Source organism: Dermacentor variabilis, chromosome 4 (assembly GCF_050947875.1).
Source record: "Dermacentor variabilis isolate Ectoservices chromosome 4, ASM5094787v1, whole genome shotgun sequence".
NCBI classification, from domain to species: domain Eukaryota; kingdom Metazoa; phylum Arthropoda; class Arachnida; order Ixodida; family Ixodidae; genus Dermacentor; species Dermacentor variabilis.
Genome location: NC_134571.1, coordinates 17,690,117 through 17,710,818, shown reverse-complemented (window position 1 = coordinate 17,710,818; position 20,702 = coordinate 17,690,117). Strand labels below are relative to the sequence as shown.

The 20,702-nt window shown below is 47.4% G+C and overlaps 1 protein-coding gene across 1 annotated transcript in view; it reads left to right on the top strand.

Moving 5' to 3' along the window:
• The first annotated feature begins 543 nt into the window (after positions 1-543).
• The window catches only part of Clk (circadian locomoter output cycles kaput protein Clock), a 72,193-nt gene continuing 52,034 nt past the window's right edge, over positions 544-20,702 (top strand). Inside the window, exons 1-2 of the mRNA XM_075687260.1 lie at positions 544-582; positions 656-804. Coding sequence (XP_075543375.1) covers positions 702-804 — 103 coding nt within the window. The 5' untranslated portion in view covers positions 544-582; positions 656-701. The remainder of the gene's footprint in view (positions 583-655; positions 805-20,702) is intronic.

Genomic DNA, 20,702 nt, shown 5'->3' with positions numbered 1-20,702 from the left:
GGCTATTGTCGATAACTTGCAGTCAGCATTTCTGTCTCGTTCCCTCCGATAAAACGTTCAATTGATAGACAGCGCCGTTGTTTTGTGTCGCCTCCCCGCAAGTGTCCTTTTCTCGCACTATTCCAAAGATGAGCTTCACGTGCAGCGCACTTCAGTAGGGTCAGATGGTTGCATTTCATGCGAACGTATCGCCTGACCAACTGTATCGCTTCATAACGAAGGCACAACGGAGGTTCCTTATAGTAAGGAAAACAGATTTTGGGGCATGTGATTATGGGGCACGCCGTTGTGGGGCTCCCGATTTATTTTGCCCACGTTGAGCTCCTTCGCGTGCGCCCTGTGCTCGTCACGCGAGCGTTCTTGCATTCGTAATGCGGCCGCTGTAGCCGGGATCTGATCCCGCGCCCTAGGGATCTACGCCACCATGGGGGGTTGTTTTATTTGAAACCACCCACAACCTTGCTGAAAGGTTGAAGCGAGTGGTCTATAAAGAATTCGTTTGTTGATAATTCTTAAGTCAGCTCCGTGATCTTGTAGGGCGACGGATGAGAGCGACCTGGATGAGAAAGACGAAACCAAGAGGTAAGTACATCGTCGTTGAATCAATCGCATAACCAGTGCCTTTGTTTTTTCTGCGGACGCTGCTTGTGTGCAGGAAGTCGCGAAATCTCAGCGAAAAAAAGCGGCGCGACCAGTTCAACATGCTCATCAATGAGCTCTGCTCCATGGTCTCCACAAGTTCCAGAAAGATGGACAAATCCACTGTGCTCCGTGCTACCATCGCATTTCTCAGAGCACACAACGGTGAGTGCCTGTATAGTTATTACAGTACGCCTGTTTACAGTTTATAATCTTGAATCAGAAGCGGCTCGCTACTTAATCGGTAGCACGTGCTACCATCTCCAAATTTCATGCCTCTTGCAAGGTCAGATTGTAGGCAATATTCTGTGTAATGTCTCGAGGGGAGTAACAAGAAATCTACGGAGTGCCTATGCTATTGTTCGAAGTTCTTGAAGTAAAATTCGCGTATTATGTTCGTATAGTAAAACACATTGGTTTGACCTGCATTTCAAATTACGAAACGTATTTTCACCGAAGTCATCGCCCTCGTTCTTGTCTATTCCCGCACATAAAACCCAAGAATGTATTTATTGTCTATCCTTCGCCTCCTATAAGCTTCGTGCGATCTGCAAGCTTCAGTTGCTTTTGTGCGTGCAAGGCGTGCGTAGCATGGTACTGAAAGTTCCATGAAAGCCTACACGTTCCCTGATGGCGGCTTGCGGTGCAGCTCGGCATCATCTGCACCTCACGGGGCCAAATGCTTAACGGCAATGACGCAACTTTCAGAAGAACGTAATGCTTTGCACGTGTCTTCTCGGCGAGAAAAATAAACGTTTTCTTTTCGAGGTTCATTAGGAGTGCACTTTCATATGCACTGAAAACTACCGCGTGCCAAAATGCTGAGCTCCGAGACATGTCCTGGGATGGAAAATTTCCACCGCACGTTTGACGGATGGTTGTTGCACCTCTACAAATGCACTAATAGTGATGATTGAAATTTGTACTGCAAGTGACAGATACAAGAGTAATATAAGAGAAAAAAATATAGGTATGTTGCTGGATGCAATTACGTGACCTCGTACACAGGTGAGCAAGACACCATCAATTCATCACGCTTATTGAGGCGCACCCTATCTCATCGGGTTTTAGAGGGAGCATTCAGTCGCCGCGAGAGACTGTACATAAACATATAGTGCACAACAATTCGCAAAGTTACAACAAACACTACAAGAGAAGCAGCCAAAGCACATCTGTAATTCTATGTCAAGAAAGAAGCTACAGTTTAACAAAACAATTTATAGAAACCACGGTACACTAGCACATCACGGATGCAACCTTCAGCTTTTTTTTTTTGGTTCTGAACACATGGCTAACTCGCCAACTCATGTAATAGAGAAACGAGATCGTTCTAAAATAATATCATTGATTACATTTAATGAAGTTACTATCACATATATTGAATGAACTTCTTACGACTCGCTATACATGAGGTATTTCTGGCGATATCACTGCGGTAAATACGGTATTACTGCGGACCCTTAAAATACCATCCCACAGTGTAACTTGAATAGGTGTGTGGTAGCGCGTTTAAAATAGAGGACAAAAGAAGACACACAGGGACACACACAGCGCTGTGTGTGTCTCTGTGTGTCTTCTTTTGTCCTGTCTTTTAGTCGTGCTACCGTACACCTATTCAAGGGCCCGATAACGTAAAACTATTCCAATATGTTTTATTCCAATCTTCTTACGTCAAATTTGCGTGACCGCCGATGCATCGGGCGATCACCCGCAGGGTTGTCTGAACAGACCAATAAAACGCTCTCCTCATTTATAGGAGGTCGCTTTTGTTTGCTTTAAAAACGAATAACATTGCCTAGACTGAACGGATTGTCTTATCTAATTCGCTGACAAGAGGCGAGGAGCATGCTCAAGTGGAGAGGGATTCGATGGAGCCGAGCCAGTGCACTGAAAATCAATAACCGCATGAAGAGGGTGGTGCCGGCGTCTGCGATTGGTGCGCTTTCCCTTACTTAGCTTGAGGTGGCTGGTCGAAAATCGCGGCGGCATGCAACGAAAGGTTAATAATGGCTCTAAAACGGATCCTCAGGAAAGAGAAGTTAGCCTAGCGAGGTCATAAACGTGCCGAAGGAGCTCGATAACGTTACGCGCGGCCACGCAAAAAGCTTTATCAAACGCCAATAAACCCATGCTCTCCGGCAGGTGCTAGAATCCAGTGCCCGAGCGATCGGCTGAAGTCATCTTTTATTCCTTTCGGAACGGGGCAGCCTGCGGCTATTCAGAAAAAAAAATCACTTTTGTTCGGCATATTAATGCATCTTTAACGTGTACAAGTCACTTTGATGCGGTGAGTTTTCGCGATTTTGTGACGGTAGGTGAAGTGGGTGCAGTCTGAAAACTTGTGACCAATATCTGAGGGCTAACGGCGAAAACGCGTCGAATTAGAAATAACTAGTTTTCTTTTGTTCGGTCCAATCATGTATAATCAATGTGCATGCGTCATATCAGCTGGGGAGCTATAGTGGTTTTCGTGACGCCGCGTGACAGACAGGCGAAGTGGGGGTGGTTCAAAAAAGCTTTTGACCATTCGCGGAGTGCTGATTGCAGGACTGGAATAGAAACGTTTGTAATAGCTTTACGTTACAGCGCCCCAAGATGTGTTGCCAACGATCCCACATTACAACCCTCGTGATCCATAGATATGCTGCAGCATATCCCAGCACTAGTGTACTCAGCGCGCATTAGCACAATAGCCACCGTAGCCACGAGTTAGCAGCCGTAATCTGACGCAATTTCGCACCTGTTATTGTTAGTGGATGGAAGCAAACAACCAATGACTTCCATATTCTATTATGCTAATGTCGTTATCGGCACTTCTACAAATATTTCTACGAGTGAGAGTAATGGATGTATAATAAAATCAACTGGTTTTTTGCCTCGCGAAATGTAGCAACGCTGCAATTGGATGTTCGTGTCACTTGCAGTGGTTTTATAGACCGCATTTCGGCTTCGCGTTCGCGGCCTATGTGAATAGACCTTCGCGCGTCCATCTGCCTTCTGACGAACGGCACTGCTGGCGACAGACTTCCCCCATATGCTTCCCCGCAACTTGAGAGACGCCAGAGGGGGCCAGACGGAGCAGATGTGCCTCACATCGGCTCCACCGAAACCCGATTTACGCCCATTCCAATGACTGTAGGACAACAGCCAAGATATTGAACGGACTATACTCGACGATATCTACACCTGGACATCATTTTCAAACCGGTAGGCGAATTTTTTACCTCAATATCGAAGTTTGAAAATTCGAAGCGGGCGCAGCTACGTAGGGTAACAAACGCGGCAAGAACGCTTACAGAAACGCACGGCGTTCGCTACGCTTAGGCGTGGTCTATGAGACCGCTGCCGCCTCAATGATAGAGAAAATGTCTCAGACGACCTCTCAAGAGCCAACGACGACTGCCGGTACAACACCGGCAACAATGTGCTCCACGTCAGTGCACTCACCGAACGATTATAACGAACAATCTTCCTTCACCGAGAGGGAACACGAGTTCGACAGGACCTTATTGAAACCGACTCGACAAAGGCCGACCGCACTGGCGGTTGTTGGCACATTGTTGAATCACAAAGAGCTGAGAAACAACGTAACAAGAACGAAAAAGGCAAGGAAGCCCAATCTCCGAAGCAACGCGGCTCACCAAGTCAGGCCAACTTCGCGAGAGGGGAACGCGGCGACCATCCATATGGTGTGGCTGACAACCAAGGAAATCGCTTCCACCATCCAAAGCGCAAACCTCTGCCAGCACTACCAAAGGATGATGTAAAAATCATCATGCGTCCCACAAAATGATTAACAATCAAAGACATACTAATACCAACCTTGGCGAGTGCCATTCTCAAGGCAAGCCAACCAATCCAAGACCATCTCAGTCAAACTCAAGATGGGCCCGTGAAGCGAGAGAGAATCACAGGCGAGGATTTCATGCTCCGCACTCGCTCCGGATTGAACATTATAATTTTATCGGTGAGCAGCACGGAAGTGGCCAACGTACTCCGCCGGATCACGCAATTTGAATTCAACGGACGCGTGCACCAATTCAACACATACATAGCTGACCCCGACAACTGCTATCGAGGTGTGGTTCACGGCATTCCATCGGACACACCCATGGAACATTTAGTAGCCAACATGCGAGTACGGACATAGGGAGTTCAAATCGAACGAGCTTGGATGCTAAGCAAGTCATCCACGGCCCTCATCACGTTCACCGGTGGCTCCCTTTCCAAATGTATTTATTACATGGGAGGAGAGATGCGACTGCATCCATACAAGCCCACTGTTCAAATATGCACGGAATGTTTCCAAGCTGGACACCGACCGGGACACCGACCGGATGTGTACCCCCACCCGATCAACATCTGCAAAAAATGCGGCCTGAAGGATCCCCCCGCCCTTGGACACGAGTGTGTGATCAAATGCGCCGTGTGCGGGGCGGCAGGCCACGAGACTGGCAGCAACTAATGTCCACAGAAACTAAAGAACATTCGTTCCAAGAACACCAATCGTCAGTCCCGCTCACGAGAGCGAGTGGGCCAGAAGAAACTGCGATGGTTCAGCTCAGAGGGGAGGAAGACAGCCATCGCCACAAATCTACATCTCCTAATGGCAAAAGAAGTAGGAGCCCATCCAGGGAACCGTCCAGGACCGCACAAGCGCCAGTGCCCCCGCAGCACCAGCAGTCACAAAAGCCTCAGGTGAGCTGGGCGACGGTTGTATCTCACAATGCTCCGCAACACACATCAAACACACAGCGGGATCCCGGTCATGAAATACTTAAACAGGAAAACGCACAGGTACGCGCACAACTTCGAGCCGAGGAACGCAAACAACAGCGATCCGACGAGAAAATTAAGGAACTAGAGGAACGCCTCACACGAAATATACAACAGCTCGAATCAGATCGTAGACAATCGGCCGCAGAACCAACACAAATCACCTCAAATACCAACACTCTCACACGTAGTGAACCAAAATCACCAATAACAGCACCGCAAGCACCAAATACCGAAGCGCCACGCACAATAGCCCAAATCCAACTATTATTGGCAGAAACCTCTAAATCACTAATGCACGAGATGATAACCCTCGTGAATCAGAAACTCCTCGATTTCCAATCACAAATGCTGTAGAATTCGAGAAGCACAAACAACAAGTGACGGAGCAGCTAATGACCGCAGCCAAAACCACAACGACTAAGAAACGTGCCATAGTAGTCGGCGCCGGATCGGCCAAGACCAAGACGGCCACCCGCATAATTGATACTTACGGCTCGGACATCGAGATGTCAAAAGCATGAATAACGAGCGGGAACCATGGCTACTACACTTAAAGAGAAAACAAAACCAAACAACCCAGAACAATTAGAGATCTGGCAATGGAACTGCCGATCATTCGCTAGAAAGGCGTCAGCCCTCCAGCAATTTGTTAAAAGCTCTCAGATAGCTCCGGACATAATATGCCTTCAGGAGGTCGGTCACAAACCGGCCTGACTACAGGGCTATTATGTGCTGAGCGACCCCCAAAATCCTAAAGTTGCCACGCTGGTGAGCAAGACAATCACGGCACAAATGATATTCCTCCCGCAACGTACCGGGCAAGCCAATTCCGTAATGATATGCTACCGCGGAAAAGAGGCAAAGTACACAGCATCATAACAAACATTTACAGCCCTCCCAAAAGCAAAGGTCTGGACCTAACCCAAATTTTATCGAACACTAAGACAATAGCGGTCACCAAAGACCGGATGGAGATATTGGGCGATTTCAACGCGCCACATACAATGTGGGGCTACGCGTCCACATCCCCTAAAGGCGCCCTACTTCAGCAATCGGTTGAGAACCTCGGCATGCAGACAGCAAAGCACATAGGCACAGGTAACAGCGTGAGCAGGGACACAACACTCGATCACGCGTACTCGCTGAACATCAAAGACGCACAGTGGGTATCGCTGAACGAAAACTTGGGGAGTGATCATGATCTGATTCTTATTTCACTCTCGACCCCAAAATTACGTAGAACGATTGCCACAACGAAATTAACCGACTGGTCAAAACACAGAGAGCTCCAACGGAACCTCGACACAGCAAAGACTCCCGACAACATACAAGAATGGACAAAACTCATCCAGTCAACGCACAAAGACACGACCAAAACGATAGAGCGCACGCCGGAGGCCCCCGTGGTAGATTCTCACCTAGTTAACTTGTGGGACGAAAGACACAGATTAGTTAAGCGTTGGAAAAAGCAACGCCTCAACAAACAGCTACGTGTCCGCACAACACTTCTGGCGAAGGAGGCGCAACGACACGCAGACGAATTAGTGAAAAACGTGTGGGCTACGTTCTGCAGGTCCCTCTCGGGGACATTCCAAACGGCTGGCACGTGGCGCATCTTTCGTGGGATGCTTGACCGGGATAGCACACGCACGGAAAACAGCAGACTCCGAATCATATTGGACAGTTTCCCAGGCACACGCGCGGTCCTACTAGAGAAACTGAAAGAACGATACATAGGACCACCACTAAACACAAACGCCCCAAACGAGGCGCGACCATACCTTGGAAAGGCTGATTCCAAATTAGATGAACCTAATTTGAGGCAGCAAGTTTGAGGCAGCAAGTTTTGAGGCAGCTCAAGCAGCCGCCAAAAACTCGGCTCCTGGCCCTGATGCCACCACAAACGCGATGCTTCGGAACCTGGACGCTAGAGTCCTGACTAAAATCACATAATTGTTCCATGGCGAGAGCCGGCTCAAAGGCCAATTGCCCCCGAAATGGAAACACGCTTAAATTATCATGATCCCCAAACCTAAAAAGACCCCCTCAATAGGCGCTCTGACGTCCATTTCTCTCACGTCCTGCCTGGGTAAACTGTACGAACGAGTAGTACAAATAAGACTGCAGCGGTACCTTGAAGAAAAAGATGGTTTCCAAAGACCATGATAGGGTTCCGTACGGGGCTATCAGGTCAAGACGCATTCTTACTGATCAGAGAAGAAGTTATAGCTAACATCGCCCGCGGAGAGGACAGACTAGTGCTCACAATAGACCTCAAGGGAGCATTTGTTAACGTTTCACACAAAACAATATTGTAGGAACTCGAATTGACGGGCTACGGAGAACGAACGTACAACTACGTGCGGGCTTTTGTCGCCAACCATACCGCCACAATAGGAATCGATCAAATCGCTTCCCAAAAGTTCAACATGCCCAGTAGAGGAACACCCCAAGGGGCAATAATCCCACCTTTGCTGTTCAGTATAGCGATGTGTCGCCTGGCGCAACAGCTGGACCAAATCCCCGATTCGGATTATACACTGTGGGCATCAAGGGGCCCTCTGGGACACAAAGAACAAGTACTACAACAAGCAGCCGAGGCAGTAGACAAATTCTCGAAGAGCAGTGGCCTCAAATGTGCCCCCGAAAAATCGCAGGTCATTCGGGTAGACTCGAGGAGCTACGTATCCAACGGACCTGTCAACATCGTTGTGGAAGGACAGGCGGTCCAAGAAGTTAAGGCGATGCGGATCATGGGTTTCTGGCTCCAAAGTAGCGGGAAAGCATCCCACACCATCAAAACATTGAAAACCACCGCAAATAACATTGCGCAAATGATCCGTCGCGTAACTTATAGGATAGCGGGCATCCAAGAACACGACACGCTAAGGCTCGTCCAAGCACTAGTGATAAGCCGAGTCACGTACGGCCTGCCTTACCACTTTCTTAGTAGCGAGGAGGAGAGGCAGGTCGACATCATAATAAGGTCAGCATACAAAGCGACCCTCGGACTACCCAAGGGGACGTCCACAGAGCGCCTGCTAGCCTTAGGAGTACACAACACATTCGAAGAACTAAAACAAGCTACACCAATCTCCCAGAGTGAACGTTTGAGCTACACTCACGCAGGACGGGCCCTACTGACAAAGGCACGTATTTCCCCACACCCACAATTTATCAGTGAACACGTATTACCAATACCGACTGCGACATATATGAAAATAATCCCACGTACAACACAATTTACACGGACGCAGCCGCGTATTCGAACGTACACTAGAATGCCCAAAAGAACGTCAGGAAGTACGCAGTCGCAATCGTCAACACGAAAGCACAGCAACAATTTACGGCATCCGTCAGGGCAGGTACTCCGGCGGCTGCCGAAACTTTCGCCGTGGCAATGGCCCTCGCTCACACGGAACGCACGCAAAAGAGCGTCACCGTAATAACAGACTCACAAGAAGCATATCGCCTTTTTCTCAGGGGGCACGAGACCAAAACATGTCACTCAATAATACCGACGAAATTCGCCCATCATCACCGGATCCTACGGTGTCCAGGTCATACAGGCCTTGAGGGGAATGAACTGGCCGATTCGCTAGCCCGAGGTATTATTAACCAGGCCGACTCGACTGGGACGGTCCCAGATAGCTACTGTAATGACCCTGCCTACCAACCTTTCGACCGCCTACCCGACGCGGAGCACGTCGTCGAAGGACGAGAGGCCTCCCAGGAAGAGCTTTCGGTAGAATCTTGGCAATCACCAGACCTCGGCGACGAAGAGAAACGCCACGCAGCGTTGCGCGTCGCCACTGCCACTGCAGCTAAGCCTAACGACGGGTCGACGTCCTCGCCTTCGTCGGCAGAGTCGCCAAAGCAAAGGGTTCTCCTCCTACGCTACGGCACCCATGTTCTACTTCTGCGCTTCCCAGCCGATACGATTCACATTGCGGGTAGTCCAAAAGCCCCTGTGGATCTAACCAAGTCTCAACCTTGGCATCTATACGCAGCACCATTGCGAGCAGCGGACCTCCAAGATCTCCCGCCAGCATCGCGCGTCATGGTGCGGATTCATCCAATCAACAATACCTTCACGCTCAGCGTAGGGGAGTGGGCTCGTGCACAAGCCTATCCCCGGATCACCTTTCCACAGTCTCTGGCAACGCCTTCGCCGTCCATATTGACGTTCCCCCACAGGACGACGTTCTGTGTGGCATACTGTGCCATGCCTTTGACAACTTCACGGACCAAGCCATCCTAGATCTCGAGGCAAGCAGTCCCACGCTATCCATCGCAAACGTCCGACGCATCAACCTCCTTTCCGCCACTGCCAAATACGGGAGATGGAGGAGAGGGCCGATACCAACCACGAGCCAGCAGATCCAGATACAGATCCCGGGACTCGCGGAGAAGCTCATGATCTCGTTCCGGGAGGCGTTCGGGGTCCCGCTCGGCCCGACTTCCAAGATCCCGCTCCACTAGGAGGCCAGCCCCTACGACACAGAGGCAGTCGTCCAACAGCCGGCAGCAGCCCCAGAGGGAGGCCTGGGACCAGGGGCCCCCGGGATCTAAAAGACTGGCGGGACCACTAACAGCAGCATCAACGGACCCCCAATTGAGGGTACTGGCCAAAGAGAATACCCTTCTTAAGAGCAATATCGCCTCTCTACAGTCCCAGACAGCGCAATTAACAGGCTATATTGAAACCCTAAACACAAAACTTAATAAGGCTACTTCCTCCACAGTGCCCCTTTCAATGCACCCCCCCCCCCGCCTACCCCGATGCAAATTGAAACAACCACCACTCCCTCGACCAGCAATAGGGAGTCTGGGTCGGCGCAAAAAGCGGCCGGTAAGCGCAAAGCCGCATCTACCACAGCGTCACTGCACGCAGAAGCTGCCTGTAAAGCCGCGGTAAATGAGGCAATGCAGGATGCTATTAAATTCCTTGTAAAAAGGCTGCAAACCAAGATAGTCGCCAAAATTATTGGCCTATAGCAAACTCTGCTGGCCAGAATGCAAGACACTCAATGTAGCCGGACCGCCTCGGCTCTGCCGGCCTATTAGCCCACACAAGTGGAATAGCCATCATGGATACTGGACATGCCAAACTCAGGGTTTCGAAGTGGAACTGCAGAGGCTTCCAAATTGAGGAGGGGTCATCTGCAGCGGCACATTCAACCTGTGCTTAACAGCCCACCCAAAGACTCTTCTGATATCAAAGTCCTACGAGAGACAAATTGCAACGCAAAGCTCCCTGGCTACAAAGAATACAACCAGCGGGGAGCCTCTCCCCTCCCCCTCTTCACGGCCATATTGGTGCATCGTAACCTGGCAGCTGTGCAGCATTAAATTGACTGTACCAGCATTCCTCTCGTCAAGATCCTACCCCAAAAACAAGGGGATAGGACTCACTTCCTCCTTAGCATTTAATGCTCACCTAAAGACAGGGGAGCCGACTTCTCTCACATATTAAAAAGAGCATCTTTAAGAGAGCATCTCACATATTAAAGAGAGCCCCCGACACAATTCTTAGCCTCGGAGAATGGATTCAGATCCCAAAAAGCGATGTCGCAACCGCAGTGCAGGAGATAAATGGGGAGGATCTGACGTCCACAGACTCTCGTCTCCTACACATGTAAAAGGCACGAGAAGGTCTCATGCGAAGGTGAAGGCGGCAACTCCAAAATAAGAAAATCCGACGACTAATCGCGAAGTTAGAACGCGATATTGAAACACGCAGCACCACGCTTGAGCACCAGCAGTTGGGACAAGCATGTAGCAATCTGAATCTGAATGGCTAAATGGGTGCCAAAAAATAAAGAACGTGGCATCTATTACGCCATCTCCTAGACCATAACAACATCGAATCCGAGGTCCGAAAACGTCTTGAACGCATCATTCACCAATACCCAGGTTCGGACGAGGAGTTGCTGAGTATACATGCATACATACATACATACATATATATATATATATATATATATATATATATATATTCAATTCCATTACATTCAATTTTTATTTTCCAGGAATAATGGGTCCTGGAAAGGGTCAAGAGCTAAAGGCTGTCTCGACAGCTTGACTAGACCCATGACCCCCTCCACAAGGCCATATTGGTGTACAGCAACAGGTAGTGTCCATCAAGAACTGCAAAGAACAATGAATTATACAGTAGCATTAGGGCAATTAATTAATAAATCTGCAACATATGATTTCAAATTGTGTGTAATAACTTCATCTGTAGTTGTGAACACATGACAACACAAACAAAAGAAGTTAAGACACTAGGATATAGAGAAAAATAGAATACATACATGTTCATGTTGAACAGTACTTGCAAAACAAATGGCAAACATACATAGCCATTCATTCTTTGGACAGAAAATACATGCTCAGTTCTTTTACGCCGTAGCTGATCACATATTTGTGCTCATTTAAAATAAAAGGCAGATTATGCTGTAATTTAATTAAATTAAGAGGTTTTACGTGCCAAAACCACTTTCTGATTACGAGGCACGCCGTAGTGGAGGACTCCGGAAATTTCGACCACCTGGGGTTCTTTAACGTGCACCTAAATCTAAGCACACGGGTGTTTTCGCATTTCGCCCCCATCGAAATGCGGCCGCCGTGGCCGGGATTCGATCCCGCGACCTCGTGCTCAGCAGCCCAACACCATAGCCACTGAGCAACCACGGCGGGTTATGGTGTAATGACTGAACTTTATAATTATTTCGAAATTTCTGGCGAAGCCAAACATCATCGTTACGTGTGGATAGTGTAACATGTCTTTTTCTTAGAGATGCTAGCTTCATTAAAATATATTGGAAAGCTACAGTGGACAAATAAAAAGAGCGGAGCAGGCGATACGGATACGCATATTCCGCACTAATTATATTGTAGCTTATAAAAGCACTTCGCTTGGGAGACTAGTAATCAAGGTTAGCAATATGTCGCGTGATCCTCTTTTGAAGTACACCTATCTTTGCAACGTTTTTTTTTGTCGTTGTAGCCCATACTAGACCACAGTAGTTAATATGTGAAGCAAACAGTGCATGATAAATTTGGATTTTGGCCTGTGTTGGAAGAAGATGTCGGCAACGCGATAAGATTCCCGTCACTGAGGCTAGTTTTCTACACATATCTTCTATGTGTTTATCCCAACTTAAGTTTTAAGAAAACGTAACCCCGAGAATTTTGTGTTCATTCACTACTTGAGCTTCTTGGTCTTGGCATCTGACAGCATGGCATGTTTTACTATCTTATTTTTAGCTCTAAATATTACTACTTTCGTCTTCTTTGGATTTATTCTAATGCAATTCAACTTGGACCAGAGGTTGAGCAAAACGTGAACAAGGTGAATGAAGATCTGGACCAGAGGTGTAATTTGTCAAGTATTTGATTACATTTGATAATTAGCTCGTCTGCATTAGGACCCGAAATTAATATGCTGCTATCGTCTGCATATATGATAAATTTTACGGTTGAATCAATGCTCACGATATCATTAATATATACATTAAAAAGCAAAGGCCCTAACACACTGCCTTGTGGTACACCGTTTGCACTGGCAAAAAATAAGGATTGTTGATTATCTATATATACTGTCTGCTTCCTGTTTTCTAAGTGACACTTGATTAGAGCCAGAGGTGTTCCGCGGATTCCACTAAGCCATCATCATCATCAGCCTGGTTACGCCCACTGCAGGGCAAAGGTCACTCCCACACTTCTCCAACTACCCCGGTCATGTACTAATTGTGGCCATGTCTTCCCTGCAAACTTCTTAATCTCATCCGCCCACCCAACTTTCTGCCGCCCCCTGCTACGCTTCCCTTCCCTTGGAATCCAGTCCGTAACCCTTAATGACCATCGGTTATCTTCCCTCCTCATTACATACCCTGCCCATGCCCCCCCCCATTTCTTTTTCTTGATTTCGACTAAGATGTCATTAACTCGCGTTTGTTCCCTCACCCAATCTGCTCTTTTCTTATCCCTTAACGTTACACCCATCATTCTTCTTTCCATAGCTCGTTGCGTCGTCCTCAGTTTAAGTAGAACCCTTTTCATAAGCCTCCTGGTTTCTGCCCCGTAGGTGAGTACTGGTAAGACACAGCTATTATACACTTTTCTCTTGAGGAATAATGGCAACCTGCTGTTCATGATCTCAGAATGCCTCCCAAACGCACCCCAGCCCATTCTTATTCTTCTGATTATTTCCGTCTCATGATCCGGATCCGGCGTCGCTACCTGCCCTAAGTAGATGTATTCCCTTACCACTTCCAGTGCCTCGCTACCTATGGTAAATTGATGTTCTCTTCCGAGACTGTTAAACATTACTTTAGTTTTCTGCAGATTAATTTTTAGACCCACTCTTCTGCTTCGCCTATCCAGGTCAGTGAGCATGCATTGCAGTTGGTCCCCTGAGTTACTAAGCAAGGCAATATCATCAGCGAATCGCAAGTTACTAAGGTATTCTCCATTAACTCTTATCCCCAATTCTTCCAAATCCAGGTCTCTGAATAGCTCCTGTAAACGCGCTGTGAATAGCATTGGAGAGATCGTATCTCCCTGCCCTGCGTGGAAAAAAAAATCCACTAAGTGAAAGCTTGTAAATTAAGATATTATGGTTGAGACAGTCAAACACCTTACTAAAATCAATAAACAGGCCGAGAGTGAAAAGTTTGTCTTGAATATTTTGCACAACGATTTCTTTAATGGTTAGCAGGGCTGTTTTGGTTGATCGCCCTTTCCAGAAGCCGAATTGGGCGTCACATATAATATTCTTACAATGGAAAAATTTAGACAGACGAGTGAATATCACCTTTTCTAATCCTTCGGAAAAGGTAGGAATGACAGAGACTGGCCTATAATTGCTTGTGTCATTTCTGTCACCACCCTTTAATAAGGCGCTCACCCTACTTTTCTTCATTTCAACAGGATATACGCCAGTTTCTAGAATCAGGTTTAAAATATGAGCAATCACAGGAGCTGTGAATTCTAAGACAGACAGACAGACAGACAGACAGACAGACAGACAGACAGACAGACGGACGGACGGACGGACGGACGGACGGACGGACGGACGGACGGACGGACGGACGGACGGACGGACGGACAGACAGACAGACAGACAGACAGACAGACAGACAGACGGACAGACAGACGGACAGACAGACGGACAGACAGACAGACAGACAGACAGACAGACAGACAGACAGACGGACAGACAGACGGACAGACAGACAGACGGACAGACGGACAGACGGACAGACGGACAGACGGACAGACAGACGGACAGACGGACAGACGGACAGACGGACAGACGGACAGACAGACGGACAGACAGACGGACAGACAGACGGACAGACAGACAGACAGACAGACAGACAGACGGACAGACGGACAGACGGACAGACGGACAGACAGACAGACAGACAGACAGACAGACAGACAGACAGACAGACAAGAAACTTTAATTGGTCCTAAGGGACTACGTAGCATACTTAACTGTTTTTATTTGAAGGCTATGTATGTCTAAGGCCTTGCTATTGTTTAAGTTCGTGAATGTCCTGTAAACCTCTAATTCATCGGTAGGCTCAAGAAAAACACTGTCGGTGCGTGTATTCATCGGCGTTTCTGAATTCGGTATCTGATTTACTGGTATTCCAATGTTCGTGAAATGACTATTGAAATGGTCAGCAAGTGCTTTCCCCGACAGCTCACTTCCTTTATGGTTTATTCTTCCTACTGACGCGTTCTTTCTGCCGCGGCCCATAACGTCATTTATCAATTTCCAAACTACATTGGGCTGTTTCCTTGTAAGTTAAGAAAATATTTACTGATAATATGTTCGCTTGGCGTGTCTAAGCCCAGCGTTTAGTTTGTTTCGTAGGCTTTTGAATCTAATCAAAATTTCTGGCGACCGAGTACGTAGGAAAGCGTGGTAAAGCTTATTCTTGTTCTTTATCATTTCAATATGTGCGGGTGTGAACCACGGTTTTCTGATTTTTTTAGTGCTTAATTTCTTTGGCCCAAACCAACTTAAATGGCGGGAGTAACACCAGACCGGCACTATCACAATATCACGGAGACCCTAACCGCCAACTTGATGCTGATTTTGGGGAGCCCGAGGTTTGCGCAGCACGTCATAGGCTGCGCAAAACATCAGCGCCAGGTCGAAATAGAGTGACCAACAAAATTTTCGCAACCACTAGTCAAAATCAGTGGGGGCTATCACCCAATACATAAATCAATGCTAGAGACCCGGCCAAGCACCTGCAGAGTGGAAGCACGCCGTGGTCTCCTTCATTCCATAACCGTGCAAGAATCTCGAGCTCGGCAACCTCCGACCCATCACCCTTACCTCGTGACTGGGCAAGCTGGTGGAGCACGTTGTGCTCTGTCGCCTACAGAATGACACGGAACAGCGCAAGCTCCTTCCCCTGTGGTGCTGGGCGTCCGAGCACACCTCTGTACCCAGGATACCCTCATACAGCTGCACCACGATCTGATCAAACCAGAAATGGGCAAAAACACCAAAGCTTTATTGGGACTGCACCTTCACAATGCCTTCGACAAGGGGAAGCACTCCTCCATTGTCAGCAGTTTAGCCGCGCTGCAACCAGGAGAGCGCAAATAAAACTATATCTGTGTCTTTCTCTGCAACAGAACGGTTGAACTATTGGTGGGCTGCCGCTGGGCACAGGGTTTCTCCAACGCGCAGCGACCCTGCCACTGTCCCTCCCGAAATCAGGAGGAAATTCCTCGTCAAACCACTGCCAAAGAACATTTACCACCATGATGAAAGAAGAAAAGCAAGAGCAAGGACTCTTCGCAAAACTCACGGGTCTAACCCGGAAGCGACTTACGTAGACGCCGCCATACACCCAAGCCACACCAACAACTACGCAATCAGCGTGGTCTCTCTTCCCAACAACCGAGACTCTTATTCCCGTCTACGCACAGCATGCTCGCTGAGAGCCCTCAACGCAACTGAAGCCAAAGAGGCCACCATCGCACTTGCAACAGCGCAGGCTTCACCACAATTCTAAGCGACTCCTAGGCCGCCATCAACAACTTAATTCACGTCATCGTAGCTCCTACAACACTACGACTACTTCACCCCCTTCTCTCTTCTCGTTCTCGCTTTCCCCCTGAGTACGGAAGGGGGGAGGAGGACGACGACGAGGAGGTGTTTCACTTGCCCCATCGAATCTGTATGGGTCCGGACCCGTTCGGGGAACCCAGGGAACGAGGCCGCCCACCAATAGGCTTGATAATTCTTCCACCGAGTGGCGACACAGGCCTCCGACCAGGAAGACTCGAATAGGGAACCTTTGACCTCATACAATAGCATCAGCACCTACTACAGAATCTCGAGACGATCGAGACCACCACCTCACCCTGAACTGTCCAAGTGCCAAAGATTATCTGGTGCCGACTCCAGACACATTCTTTTCCTTGCCCCCAGATCATAGCCTACATATACCTCGCGGTAATCGACCCCCACTGTAAGCTATGTGGAAAGATTGTGACTCTCAACCATATTATCTGGGACTGCCGGAGGGACCCTCCCCCACCCCTCGCTTTCTAATGGCCACTCCCTCATCCCGGGCATGGAATAACCTCCTCGCCGGGACCAGCCTGGAGGATCAGCTCAGGGCCGTGGACAGAGCCGGGGAGGTGGCTGGCAGACACGACCTGACAGACTTCGCACCGGCAGGACCGTGGCTCCGTTGCAGGCATAGTTTCGGCATTCATTTTCAAGCCAGCCACAGATATTCTCAACCAGCCACAAACGTGCCTTTAAGGATGCGTCCTTCCCTAAAAGGGAAAGCCATGTGCTTAGTAAGCTCTAAGACAGACATAACCATGATGATCACGCTGGCTGCTTAAGGCCCATGTTAGAAAAATAATTTCTTAGTTTAGAAGTGTGTGCAAGAGCAGATGACAGCTAATAAAAACGTTGGAGACATGTTATGAGCAAAAGTAGCCGGCCAATGGCAAATATCGTTTGCAAACGAAAAGTTTTGCGAATCCAGCCGCAGTTTCACGAGAAGTTCTGCGGTGTCCGTGATCAGAGCGCCAGTCGCTGCACATGTACCTCTCTTCATTATATATATATATATATATATATTGTTTTCTTTCCACCGCAGAGACCTAAGTGGGCAGCATGCGTTTCTCTTCAGCAACTGTCGTTTGGTTCAAGTGAAAACAGGAAGAACACGTACCACGACGAAGACAAAACACTGCACTGTTTTCACATGATGCGTAACAATAAGCTAGCCCACCAGGCAACAGAATTGGAGAAGTGGCTGTAGCATGAACAGATGTTTATAGTGCTGCAAGTGCTACTGTGCTGTGGTGTGACAGTAAGCGGTGACAGTGACCGACTGTGATTGTATGTCTATGCTCCTTTCTTTTTTTATTTCTACTTTGCTATCACTTTACCTCCCCCTACCCTCTCTCCCTAGCGTAGGGTAGCAAACCGGATCTTTCCATCTGGTTAACCTCCTTGCCTTTCCCCTTTCCTCTACCTCTCTCTAGCCCACCATTCCGCCTTACTTACTATACTTCCATTGGAAAGCAGACATCATGACGCCAGCATAAATTATGAGTATGAACATTAATTTCTTTTGCACGGAGACTGGCCCATATGCTCATAGGCAGCGTCTCCAATATCCCACTCTACATATATCATAAACAGACACACTTCAAAGACGGCTTTAGAGGCTGGCGTGATCAGCTGTTATGGGACGATCGAGACGTTGGGTCATCGTAGGCCGCCAGTTCAGCAGCTGGAATCTCGCTGCAGGAAAGATAGAGGAATTTCGCAGAATAGCCATTGAAGGCACTTCATCCCGCTTTCGTGGTATCATTCGCAGTTACCAGAATTTGTTTCTTTATCAGCTGATGTCTTCAAAAACAAATTCTTTTTTATCCGATTAGAATTGCTTGGGAATGCTGCCCACTTCGCTGTATGTGTCTAACATTTCTCACCTAGCGAAAGAGGTTGCCGAGCAGACGTGCTAATGAGTGTGTGGCCGAATAGATTACTTAATACTGGCTGCTTTCTTATCTAGTGAACAATTTAGGTCACTGGGTACTTGCCTCAACTGATAACTTCGGCACTGCGTATGTGATATGTAATATTTAATATGCACTGTGTAAGCAGTGTTGCCATTTGAGCGGTCTTTCTTTGCTAGATTTAGCAACCTTTTGAGGTGTTAAAAAATAATTGTGGGGTTCTATGTGCCACAACCATGATCTGATTATGAGGCACGTCGTAGTGGGACACTCCAGAATAATTTCGACCATCTGGTGTTCTTTAACGTGTACCTAAATCTAAGTGCACGGGTGTTTTCGCGTTTCGCCCACATCGAAATGCGGCCGCCGTGGCCGGGCTTCGATCCCGCGACCTCGTACTTAGCAACCCAACACCATAGCCACTATGCAACCACGACGGTTGTTTTGATCTGTTTAGAGACAATTTTTTTATTTAGCGACATAACCGAACTATTGGCGATATTTTAGTGACCCCTAAGTTAGAAAAGTTGCATCAGAAATGGCTTAGAGGACGCACTTTACATTAAAAAACTACATGTAAGTGAACCGTATTCGCTCTCTGACCACGATGAAGTAACGGGTGTCTTCACAACGGTGGTGGTCATATTATGATTTTGCGTCAACGCACCGGGGTCCTAAGAGCCTTTGCATAGTGCTCATAAAATGCATCTTTTACAAAGCTGATTTGAATTGATCTTAGAGTTATTATTTTAAGATTTATATTCAAGATTCATTTGTTATATTTAAGATTATGACTAAATTATTATTATTGCAATGCCTGCAGGTTATGCGGTGTCATTAAATACGTTCGATCGGTGAGCATTCGCTACTGTAGCAGTAATACAATTTGAAAAAACAAAAGAGTGTATGGTGAGATTTAGAACGCAGCAGGTGCATAATCAAATAGATCGACTGCAGAAAGGCTTACGTGTCGGAGTGGCTATGCTGGTCAACGCAACTTTGAGTGCACCACTTCCATTTCTGACAACTTCTGCATAATCAGACGCTCTTGAAGCCTTAGGTAGAACAAGGGACAGTAGCGTAATATTCGATTACATAAACGTCATACAATTGACGCCACCATGTTAATAACAAAGAACTGTCGAATAATGTTGTTCTGTTTTCACGAGAGCCGAAAACTACATTTGCATGGAATATCGTACGCCTAGTGCCTTAATTTTCGTGGCATGAAATAATGTTCCCTCTGTCTTCTTTTTTTTTTTGTCCCAGATTTATAACCTTACAATACGAATGCAAACGCAAAAATTCCGTCGGAATACAGATACATTAGAAAATAAAAACCCTATACACCTTGCCGGTAAATTTACTGTTTATTCATCACCTGCGCGTACAATAGAAAAAGCTTCGGTAGATGATCCATGTCCCTTTAGCTAACGCTATATTGTTCCAAAACGCCTACGTTAATTAAAGTTCATTGAGCAGTTTTAGCGACAGCATTAGCGATGTTGATGCGAAATTTAGCGACATTCTTATCTCAGTTTAGCAACACGCGCAAAAAAATTTATGTGGCAACACATGGTGCCAAGGCGACACAACGGGCATGTAGCCCTAAATATATTACAGCGATAGCTCGGCCGCTTGATGGGGAGCCATTGCAACGAAGTTGCAGCCAGGATACTAGGGATACCTGTGTGCAATGATTAAAAAATACACTGTTTCGTTGTATCATTTGACATTGTGGTTTGCAGCGAGATTACCACTACGTGTGCCTGAAGTGACAATATGGTGTGTCGCGTTATTGCTAATCGCGTTAACGTCAATAGGTTTTGCAGGGATTATTTTATGCCCAGGGTAGATAAGACACTGCCTCCGCGTAGTGTGAACCTTCATGCCTTCGGAGTTGTCCTGTCGTCGTTGTGCTGTCACAGTCGTTGCTATTGTTCTTGCGTTCACGGTCATGGTCTTTGTCACAGTCATAGTTGTCGTCATTGGTCTTGGGTGTTGCGCTGGTCATCGTCCTTATCCTCGCTACTGTGATCGTTGTCGTCAGGCCAGACACCGCTGCTTTCGGTCACATATAAGGCTTTCTCTTGAAGGAGGCCGCTAACTTATAAGCTGCTAGCTTTTACTTAATATTGGCGACGAATGTCTTCTTTTTTTCCGGAATGAAATGTTTTATTTCTCTTTCAAAGGAATCGGTCATAACATGAAAGTGAAATGTGCATTCTAACGAGCAGTAGCAGCTTTCTTGCACTTTC